This window comes from Oryctolagus cuniculus, chromosome 15 (assembly GCF_051225735.1).
Source record: "Oryctolagus cuniculus isolate XC-2025 breed Fujian yellow rabbit chromosome 15, ASM5122573v1, whole genome shotgun sequence".
NCBI lineage: Eukaryota > Metazoa > Chordata > Mammalia > Lagomorpha > Leporidae > Oryctolagus > Oryctolagus cuniculus.
Window position 1 is genome coordinate 74,549,858 of NC_142881.1, and position 11,406 is coordinate 74,561,263.

The 11,406-nt window shown below is 56.4% G+C and overlaps 1 protein-coding gene across 3 annotated transcripts in view; it reads left to right on the forward strand.

Moving 5' to 3' along the window:
• Nucleotides 1-11,014, forward strand: part of CCSER2 (coiled-coil serine rich protein 2) — a 158,992-nt gene extending 147,978 nt beyond the window's left edge. For all 3 annotated transcript variants that reach the window (XM_089314124.1, XM_089314123.1, XM_089314125.1), the window contains one exon: nt 10,776-11,014. In XM_089314124.1, the coding sequence (XP_089170250.1) occupies nt 10,776-10,999 (224 nt within the window). In that variant the 3' untranslated portion in view covers nt 11,000-11,014. The remainder of the gene's footprint in view (nt 1-10,775) is intronic.
• Nucleotides 11,015-11,406: the final 392 nt, after the last annotated feature.

Consider the following 11,406-nt stretch of genomic DNA (forward strand, 5'->3'; position numbering starts at 1 on the left):
TCTCAGAGCCATCTGGAAATTGTAAGCGTGTTACTCCTACCCTGTTCCTCCAGCACATACCACAGGAGGTGCTACTGCCTGGGCCCCCCATGACCTCAGATTGCTTTAATAGAGTTCTTTGGATACCACCCTGTATCACACTGTGGAGGCCCAGGGAACTGAGCAGGCCTGACTGTGAGGCCCGAAAGCCATAGAAAACACAGGGAGTCTCAAAGGAAGCCTGGAGTTTGGGGGTTTGTTTCCCCGAGGTGTGGGGGGAAGGTGTGGTCACATAATAATACTGTTTGTCCAAAACAGAGTTCAGCGTTGTAAATGAAGGCCCCGCCAGATTTACTGTCGGTGCAAGGGGGAACTGGAAAGGCAGGCAAAGACAAGTTCACAGGCGTGTGTGTCCTTGACTTGCTGGGTCAGCAGCCGGGATGGAGCCCAGATGTGTCACAGGTCATCATGGTGGTATTCTCAAGAAAGAGCTGTCACCCCCTCCGGCTTACTTCCTGCCAGGCTTTTTCAAAGTCCTCCTGGCTGTTGATGGTCTTGTGTAATTCCATAACGTGTGGGATTGTTTTGTCAAGTTCTGCACAGAGGCATGTGTGACCCACGTGGCGTGGGGTCTGCTCCACTTGGGAAGAGGTGGTGAGAGCGTGTCTGAGGCATCTTTCTCGGCTGTTCATCCCCACGTCACCTCCACCCTGTCCCGTCTCTTACTCGGGGAACAGCAGGGCGGGGGGGCGATCCTGCCTCCTCCATGGGGGCCCACTTCAAACATCTCAGAGCTCCATGGGTTGGGTTGGGTTCAGTGTCCTGGCTGACATACTCTATTGCATAGCTGTACAAAATGCTACCGCTGTAGGGAACTTAGTAAAATCCACAAGAGATAGCTCTATTATTTGCTATTTTTAAAAAAGTGTATTTTCATCTACTGGAGGAGCAGAGTGATTTTCTGTCTGCTGGTTCAATCCCCAAGTGCCAACAGCTGGGACTGGCCCAGCTGAAGCCAAGAGCTCCATCTGGGTCTCCCACATGGGTGAAAGGGGCCCGAGCAGTTGAGCCGTCATCTGCTGCCTCCTAGGATGCGTTAGCAGGAGGCTGGATCGGAGCAGAGGCGCCGGGTCGCAGCCTGTGCCCTGCCATGGAATGCAGGTGTCTCAGCAACAGCGTAGCCCCGTGCCACGACGTACACTCCCCTGCACTGTTTCTTGCCATACATGTGAATCTACAATTAGCTATAAGTTAAAACCCCATGAATTTAAACACATAGGTATTTCATAAGAAAATAAAATGGGGGCCAGCATTGTGGCATAACAGGTTAATCCACCACCTGTGGCACCAGCATCCCCTAACAGCACCAGTTCAAGTCTCGGCTGCCCCACTCCCAATCCAGCTTCCTGCTAATGCACCTGGGAAAGCAGTAGAGAATGGCTGAAGTCCTTGGGCCCCTGCACCCACGTGGGAGACCCAGTTGAAGCTCCTTGCTCCTGGCTTCAGCCTGGCCCAGCCCCTATCATTTTGACCATTTGAGGAGTGAACTAGTAGGTAGAAAATCTCTCTCTGTCTCCTTCTCTCTCCAACTCTCCCATTCAAATAAATAAATGAATCTTAGAGAAAGAAAATAGTTGTTTGTTATAGTGCTTGCGGAGGCCAGCCGAGCTGGCTTCAAGTCCCAGCTCCACTCCTGATTCCAGCTCCCTGCTAGTGTGCACCCAGGTACACAGGAGGCAATGGCTTAACTAATTGGGTGCCTGCCACTCAGGTGGGAGACCCAGACTGAGTCCCAGGCCCATGACTTTGGCCTGGTCCAGCCAGCCCTGGCTGTTGCAGGCATTATAGAATGCACCAGAGGGTGAGAGAGCTCTCTCTCTGGTCTCTCTTTGTATCTCAAAGTTATAACAGCGGCAACAGAAACATCACACAGACTCACAGGCGCATTGGTATACCAGGTGTCTGCTGCTTCCTGTGTTGATTACCACTCAGGACGGGTGTGTGTGCCAGGCGTGGTCGTTAGTGCTTTACATCCTGCCCTGACGCGTGCTGCAATCCTGTGGCACTGGCAGCAGCGTCTCCACGTTACAGAGAGGAAGAAGCTGAGGCTCTGAAGTTGGCCGGGCTGAGCTCACAGCTAGTGAATGGCCCAAACGCACTCGCAGTCAGGCCACGTGTGTCAGGAGCCCATGCGCTTCATCACAAGGCTGTTCCACGTCTCTGTCCGTTTCCATGGAGTATTGGCCCAGCGGACCAGGCCCTGATGAAGGCTGAAGCTGGTATGCTTTATTATCCCACAGTGCCACCTAGAGGTCAGAGATGCAGATCTCCGTACAAGTACACACCACATTCATTTCCAAGTGACTGCAGTTTCTTAAAAGTGTCACAAGATGGAAACCCTGCAGAAATCCCCGAAGTATTAAACTAAGACTGAAAGGAAGACAGCTAAGGAATAATAAAGGTGTGGGTAAGGCGATATTTTTTAAACTGAGAACAGACTTAGCTGCGAGTCTCCTGGGAACCAAGGCAAAAAAGGAAACCCATGCATCGTCACTGCCCAGTAAAAAGCAGACCTGTTCCTCACAAGAGTTTTCCTGGGCTTGGCATCATTACAATTCAACAGCAGCAGCACTAAAAACACCTGGGTGCTCTCGGTGTGGAAGCTGATTTATTTGGAAAAGCCGCCTGGGGTCCCTGTGTGTCTGGTGGTAGAGGAACAGGGATTGGGCCTCTGCGTCCTGTCCCTGGGTGACTCTGAGGACAGGAATGCCCTGAGAAGCTGTCAGTGAACTCCCACTGGGCCTCTCCGGCCTGGCACCCATATTTATAGCAGTTCTAACTCAGTTGTGTTTCACAGGCAGCACTGAGGGGCCGGCCCCTTGGTTGGGGCTTGGGGAGTGGCCATGCTGGTGCTGACTCCCAGGGTGAGCTCTCTACCTGCCCTGTCCAATCAGGCTGCACAGCCTCAGGGGCTGCTCTGAGAGTGAGACCCACACCACCTCCTGTAAATGGTCCAATGGCAGGAATTCTTACACTCATTCCATTTTGAAATGTATGCTACATTAGAGAAAATTGATTATTTCCCATTTTTATGTTTTATAATGTGACATCTAAAGAATTTTAAATTGCCTGTGTGGCTGACACCATATTCCTAGTCCAGTGTGCTGGTCTAAACCACTCCCCCTTCCTGGCTTCAGAGAGAGGAGGAAGAGGAAGGGTTGGGGGAAGGTGATGCTGGGCTCCTCGCCTGCAGGGCTCAGGAGCCCCCAGTGTCCTCAGCACTGTGAAGGGAAGGGTCCTGGCCCTTGAGATGCAGGCTGGGCCGGGAGGGGATTTTCATGAATCTGATGTGGAAGACACTAAAGCTGAGTTAGAAGTGGAGAATCTGGATGCTTCAAGTCCCCAACAACTGTGCTCCATCAGCTGGGACACCCGGCGCTCTCAGCAGTGCTCGGGAGGAGGTAGGGCTGAGTCACAGTGGGAAAGGAGGAAGCGGGGGTGGAGCAATTTTCTGGAGTCCGAAATGGACAACCCCATGTATCTGGCGTGGTCACTCTGCGGAAAGGACGTCCTCCATCGCCAGGTGTGCACAGCTCATCCCAGTGGTGGGGACCAGGGTTTGGACTTCACTGGCCAAGGCAGGCTCTGGTTTGCTCTTGTACCAGGAATAACTCTGCAGAGGTTTTTTTTTTTTTTTTTTTTTTTTTTGCATTTGGAAAAGGCTGGGGGGCTGGGAGATCAGGGCATAGAGCTTTGGTCAAAATCTCAAGTGCCGGGGCAGGACGTCGTGGTGCCATGGGGTAAACTGCCCTGTGGACACCCTGGGATCCAGTCCTGCCTCCTTTTCCCATCCAGCTCCCTGCTAATGCCCCTGGGAAAGCACTGGAAGATAACCCAAGTGCTTGGGCCCCTGCCACCCACGTGGGGAGGCCTGGGTGGAGTTCCTTGCTCCTGGCTTTGGCCTGGCCCAGCCCCAACTGTTGCAGGCAACTGGGGAGTGGACTAGCAGATGGAAGGCTCTCCCTCCCACCCACCCCGGCCCTGTCACTTTGCCTGTCAGATAAATAAAACATAAGAAAATCCCAGGTGCATACAAACGCACACACTCTCAGCACACAGGAGTCAGCGTACTTGAACTCATCACAGTGGGTGTCCTCCCCCCTGCACTGTGTGCTGCAGCACTCAGTCCGTTTCCCAGGAGTCTGAATCACGTTCCTCTGGCCGATTCTCAGTCCATCATTACCGAACTCTCACACACATCAGCTGAATGCCAGCAGCTCCCAGGGCACCATGCTCTCTGTAGTGACCAAATGGACAGAACTGCTCAAGAGGCCTTGGCGCACAGCACATCATAAATTCAGGAATTTTTGGCCACACCCCAAAGATAGCAGCTGGCTCCAAGGCAGCCTACGCCGATGGGTTTCTTGCAGGACCTCAGTTCAGTCTGTGTGTCACACCCAGTTCTCGGCACACCCCTGGGTAGCTCGGTGACTGCCCACGGTACCTCCCACATGGCATTCCCCTCATAAATGCCAGTCGTCACGTTAGAGATGCTTACCAGTGGCAGCCAGAGAGATATGAGGTCTTCACTGGGTCCGAATCAAGGACGTGGATGGCGAGAAGGCCCTGCTGAGACACCCAGCACTGGCCGGGTGGTTTGGCCCCACGGGTCGGTCTGAATGTCCGCGGTCAAACTACACAGTGCCCTGCAGAGGACATGGCTTGGAGCCTGGGAGGCACCACTGAGTGAGTGGCTGGGCCAGGCTGGGCCAGGCTGGGCCAGGCTGAGCCAGGCTGGACGGGCTGTGCTCTGTCTTCTTGGCACTTGGTGCCCCGGACATGTCTTTGGGCAGCCCTATAGGGGCACAGGGAGTGAGATGAGTGTTTAGAACTTGAATGGTGACACGTGCTATGGAAAGACGAGAAGGGGTGGTGTGTCTATGTGTGTGTGTGTGCGCGCGCGCGTGTGTGTGGGTGCATGGTGTGCAATGTGTGCACATGCCTGTGTGTGTGGATGGGTGGGTACATGGTGTGTGATGTGTGCACATGCCTGTGTCTTTGTGTGTGTGTGGGGGGGGGGTGGGTGAATGGTGTGCAATGTGTGCCCACGCCTGTGTCTTGTGTGTGTGAGCGGTCCTGTCTTTGCTCTGGGGCCCAGGGCAGGTCTCCTGCAGGAAGAAAGGAGAGCGTCTCCTCCCCAGGGTGACTCTGCTCTGTGTCTCTCAAAGGCCACTCTCTCCTGTGCTCCAGAGCTCCGCTGGGGATTCCGTGTGGCCTGGGGCTGTGCGTCTTCCCCTCACTGCCCGTGCTCCCAGCACCTGTCTGCTCACTGACCTGCTAGAAGCAAAGAGGAAACACTGGGAGCTGAGCTGGCCCACAGTGACCTTGCCATGTACCAGACAGGACAAGGACGGGGACCTCTGCTCCCCATCCCAGGCAGCAACTTCTGAGCTGCTTCTCTGGCACTGGAGAGCACGGTGACCCCAGCCCCTGCCTTACTTTCCGTTAGCTGCAGCAAGTGAGGAAGGGCCAAGGCTGGCCCAGGCAGGGCCCGTTTGTTGCGGGAGCAGCCAGAGCGCCAGCCTGGAGGAGAGCTGATGCTAGTGGCACCATCTTTCCCTCCGTCTTTCTCAGCCTATCCTGCCGGCAGCCAGGTGGAGTCTGTGCTGCCACCCCTCAGGGTACAGCTCAGGTGCGCCTGGCTTTCCAGGGTGTCATTCCTGTCCACACCACCAGGTGTCACCCAATTCCAATGGCTGTGCTATCTCCTTGGCTGACAGGCAGAGCCCAGAATCTCTGAGTTCTGTGCCTGTCTGTGCTTCAGGAGCCGGGCTGGGCCTCCCTCTGTCACCAAGAGTGTGGGATTTTGGCAGTAGGGGCCCTGGAAGGGGCAGAGAAGCTGAAACCAGGCCCTCCCTTGAGCTTGGTTTTCAGAGGAGGTTCCAGGAAAGCTGACCTTGCACCACTGGGTTCAGACAGGGCCACGCCCCCACAGACAAGGAGGCTGCAGGCAGCCGGCCTGAGTCAGAGGTGTGCACACACAGTGCTTGGGCGGTGCTTCTGCATCTGGGCCTTGCTCTGGGCCATTTCTTTTCACCCTTCCCACGGCTTCCTTTAAGGGTGAGTGGCTCCCACTGAGGCTGCTGATGTGGCTGCACCCCACACAGGCTGCCCCTTGTGCACACGAACCCTGCTCAGCCCCTGGTGCATGTGTGACTCTGCCCCTAGGGGGCTGCACATCTGGGGACACAGGAGGGAGGAACGGTCCCCACGGATGTTGGGGGTGTGGTCCTCCAGGTCACCTCCCAGCCCCTCCCCCCACAGACTCAGGTAAGTTCCCTCACCTGGTTCTGTTGGGCACTTGAGATGGTCCCTGATGGACCCGTGCCTTGCCCACACAGGAGGAAACTGCCATTTCCCATCCTTGGACTTGTGGCCCCCTTGCCGACCCTCAGCCCCCACGGCTGCCTCTGCTCTCTGACCATTGTGCCCTCAGAGGGGCGCTTGCCTGCCCTCCGTGTGGCTACACTCTGTCTGCACGGGCCAGGAGCTCCCCAATCCCAACTCCTGCACTGCAGCAGCGGGTGTGGATTTTACCAGCCCAGATGTGGGTGCAAAAAGCAGGCATTGCGTTCTCTACCCCCAAATTCTCCCTGGCTCAGAAGGTCCTGTTTCCTGCAGAGAGCCAAGGCCAGGGCCATCCCAGCATGCTCACACTGGACAGGTGTGGCTGAGGAGCTGGTGCTGGGTCCCATCGTGGGTATTGTGGGCAGGGTCTGGGCCCAGCACAGGGATCCTGAAGCTCCAGCCTCCAGCCAGGATGTGCAGCCTGTGGGCCCGGGCCAGGGCCAGGCCACTCCCCTGGCAGATTGACCATTAGAACTCAGGGGTAGGGAGCAGAGACTCAAGGTTCCGCTCGGTGGTGTGACCCACAGCAGCCCTCCATAGGACTCTGGGGGCATCAGGGCTGGGCCTTGATCAGCACTCTGGCCTCCCCTCCTTCCCTCACTGCTGACCTGGGCAAGATAGGGATGGCAGCTAAGGTTTCTGGCTAAGGCTGGAGCCCTCCCCACCCCCTGCCATCCCACATGCTTCCTGGGCATTGCTCCGTGCAAAGAGGAAACATGCCAGGGAGAGCTGTCAGAGTTGTGCCCCTGACAGGTCCCCCATGATGCCCCACGGCTGGAGTCCAAAGGCCCCTCTGCCAGGTCACATCCCAGGCTGGGGAGCAGGAGTGCACCAGAGCAGCACCTCCCAGGACGCGGTGTGATGACATCGAGAGGGCAAATTGCCCTGGGCCAGGGACACTACTTCCAATTTCCCCAGATAACAGGGTGGTTTCCTTTGTAACGAGGTCTCCGGCAGGCAATGCGCAGCGGGGCTTGGTGTCGTTACGCAGCAGCTTCTATATTAATGGCGACGGAGGAGGATGTAGGCATGGCTGTCACGGAGCGAGCAGGGTGACGGTGTTAAATGCTCCTGTTGCAGGCGGAAGACCTCAGTGCAGTTAAGGGGGTGAGCAAGCGAGGTTGGACCCGTGGGTTCCTCAGAGCAGACAGCCCCGTCTACCCCCCTCCGAGCCCCCCACCTCCCAGCAAGTCAAGCAACCCGAGTGTGTGTGTCCATGCATGTGTGTGTGTGAGCATGCATGTCAGTGCATGTGTGTGTGTGTTTGTGTGTTTAAGTCCCTCACAGGAGCCTGTATGACACCCAAGGTCAGCGCTCAGAAGAGGAGGCAGGCCAGGGAACTCCCAGAGAAGGAGGGCACCTGTGTGAAGTCCAGGTGAAGTCTCAGCAGTGTGGGGAGGAGGTGCTGAGCCCAGAGCTCTGAGTGCCAGGCCCAGGCTTATCAATGGGTAACAGCTGTTGGGTGCAGAGGGCAGGCAAAGCTCGTTGTGTCCAAGTGGCTCAAAGCTCTGCTCACTTGAGCTCTTTTTAAAATAACTAGAAGTGTAAAAGTTTGTATTTGGTGCTGGCTGGCAGTCGAGCTAATGGGTCTCAGGCTGCAATGAGGAGATGAACTTGGAGGCCAGCACCCAGAGGCCCCCAGTCTGCTGCTGCTGCGAGGTTGGCTGCTTTCTGGAGGAAGGAAGCTGATGTAGCTCACAGTTTTGGAGGCTGAAAGCCCAAGATGAGGCAACACCTGTGGTCCAGCCTCACAGGGGTGGAGCAGGTGTGGAGCAGACAGGCAGCCAGAGAGGGTCTGGGCAAGGCCTGTGTTCTTAACAGCTGTTGTCATGGGAACCAACCATGGAGGGGGGATGGAGGGCTACATCAAGTCCTTCCAAGGGCAGAGCCCCAGGGACCCAGTTACCTTGCAGCCGGCCCTGCCCACATCACCAGGCTGGGGATCAAGTCTCTGACATGACACTTGAGGGGACACACTCAAACCACATCCAAACCAGTGCATCACCTGGGCTCCTTCTATAACAAGTCCCCAGAGGAATGGTGTGTGCTGCCTCCCAGCGAGAATCCAAGGGGAGCATCCAGCTGAGGCTACCTAGACTCTGATTATGTCTGTGCCTTCCTGAATCACCTGCTCTCGGTGGAGTGGGGGGTGGGGGGAGCTCTTTAGACTCAGCCACATCAGCACAGACCAGGGTCCAGATGTGGGCCTTCCTTCCCTGGGGACTCCCAGGCCTAGGGGCATAGCCTTGAGCTTGGTTTCTAGTTGGAGTCACCAGCCCAGCCATTCTGACACAATCTGTCTACTCTAGGGCAGTGGTTGTCAAAGTGAGGCCCCCAGAGCAGCAGCAGCAGCAGCAGAGCACCAGGGAATGAGTGAGACATACCAACCCCCAGGCCCCCGATGTCCTGAGTCAGAGACTTGCAGGAGGCCCAGTGGTCTGGTGTAACAAGCCCTCCAGGTGACCCTGAACTCCCAGGTGATGCCACTGCTTTACCAGTCTTGGAAATCGCTGCCTCAGGTTGGTGGCATCAGACTTAGCTGTGTACTAGATTATGTGGGGTGGAGGTGTGAGTGGTGACAGTGATGAGGCTTCAAACCACAGTGAAGCCTGGATCTGGGCCCCTGGATCTGGTTTAGCCTTGAGGTCAGGTGGGTCACAGTTCTTGAGCACTGATGAGCATCAAGTGCAGCCGATGCTGAGAACCTGTGCAGGGAGCATTGCCCACTGGGTGAAAGTGAGGAGGAGCTTGCAAAAGGGAGGGTCATGGCCCATAATGAGAGGGCATGAGAGCAGCTGCCTGCATTGTCTCAAAGCCACCATTGTCTCAGTACACACAAGGAACCACCCCACACAACCCCTGCCCTTTCCTCTTCCTTTCTATACATCCACCAGGCTTTGCTAAGAGTTCCACTTGATTGGCAGCCACGCTGCTCTGGGCTGGGGTCTCCTGCTGTGGTCTGATCTGCATTGCCCCTGCCCCCCCCTCCCCGTGGCTCCTTCCAAGGAGTTTGAAAGAGCTTAGGATACCAAGCCTGGGTGGGCTGCCAGGTGTGGAGCTGCCAGCTCACTTCAGCTTCCTGGGAAGGGTGATGGGGAGGTGGAGAGATGTGCCCGGGGGTGGGGCAGGAAATGGGGCCTGAGAAGAGTGCGGCTGTCCCCAGGGCTGTGCACTGAGGCTGCTCAGCCTGCCCCCCACTCTCCCCTGTGCCCGAGTCCTTTGCAGGCTTCCATGTCAGGTGTGCTCAGCAGATCCCTTCCTTATGAAGCCCACGGCTGGCAGGGGTGGGCTCTGTGGTCTCAGCTGGGCAATTTCACTGATATAAAGAATTGTTTTTTTGACAGGCAGAGTGGACAGTGAGAGAGAGAGAGACAGAGAGAAAGGTCTTCCTTTGCCAGTGGTTCACCCCGCAATGACTGCTGCAGCTGGTGCACCGCGCTGATCCAAAGCCAGGAGCCAGGTGTTTCTCCTGGTCTCCCATGCGGATGCAGGGCCCAAGGACTTGGGCCATCCTCCACTGCCTTCCCGGGCCACAGCAGAGAGCTGGACTGTTAGAGGAGCAACCGGGACAGAATCGGGTGCCCTGATCAGGACTAGAACCCGGTGTGCCGGTGCTGCAGGTGGAGGATTAGCCTATTGAACCGTGGCGCCGGCCTGATATAAAGAATTTTTAGCATGCGTTGTCTTTCACTTTGGGGGCTGGCACTGTGGCAAAGCAGGTTAAGCCACCGCCTGGAACACCTGCACCCCATGGGCTCTGGTTTGAGTGCCGGCTAATCCACTTCCAATGCAGCTCCCTGTTAATGTGCCTGGGAAAGCAGTGAAAGATGACCCAATTCTTGGGCCCCTGCACCCATGTGGGATAGATGAAAGAAACTCCTGGCTCCTGGCTTTGGCTTGGTCCAGCCCTGACCTTCGGGGCCATCTGGGGAGCGAACCACAAGAAGCTGCGAGTCACACTTCCTCTGCCAGCCTCACAGCCTCCCTCTAGCGCCCCCTACTGGCAGAATCTAACAGCGCCACTAGCACAGCTGAGTTGCTCCAGGCCTGGTCCCAGCCTCAGTGGGTGCAGGGGAGCTGACCACGATACCTGGACACAGGGCACACTTCCCTGTGGCCAAGGTGGAGGCCTCCTCTCTTGTACTTCTCTCTTTCCTCTCTGTGGCAGGCCTCAGGGCTTTGAACCGCCACATAGCTGTCATTTCTCTCCTGTGGGGTGTAGATGGCGCAGGGCTGGCATTCTGTCCTCTGCAATCAGTACCATGTACACAGTGCACACCCTCGCCCCTGCGCCCTGCTGTCCACCCCATGCAGAGATGCTCAGCCTGGGCAGAGAGGGAGGGAAGCTGACTCCCTGTTTCTCTTCTGTCCCTCCTCACCCTGTCCAGCTCCTTCCTGTCCTATGTGTGTGCCCAAGTGTGGTACCAACACCTCCCGGAGTCTGAGCTTTCCACAAAAGAACAATCCAATTTCTCAGGAAGGGAGCGATCATAAGGTAAGATTTCGCCACATCAGAGCAGCACATCCATTAAATATGGGCCCAGGCGTTCTCTCTGGGCTCCCTCATTCTGAAAGACTCACAATACAATTAACTCCCAGGTTACTGAGCTGAGAAACGCACGATTGTCTTGTTGGGGGCAATAACACAGGAGGGACCGTTTGGGTGTCTAATTGGCACCCGGCCACACATGGCAGCGTGTTAATCAGACAGCAGTTACGGCAGAGAGCTGACATCCAATAAGCAGTCCAATGACAGCCTAATTAAATGCCTCAGTGGGCTGAGTTTGGCAGCTGGGAGGGGCTCGGGAAAGGGGTGCATGCTCCTGGCAGCCCCCAGACATCAGGGGCGATCGGTGGAGTCTCCTTCCACTCCCGGGAAGTGCAAGGGTCCAGCCACTGGGCCAAGAGGCCGTTGACCTGCTGGAACCTAACGCCTACCTCAGCTCAGAAAATCCACGCAGCCCCCAGAGCACGACCAGTTTTTGTTCGCTTCCAACCGACAGCTGGTTCTGGCTCCAC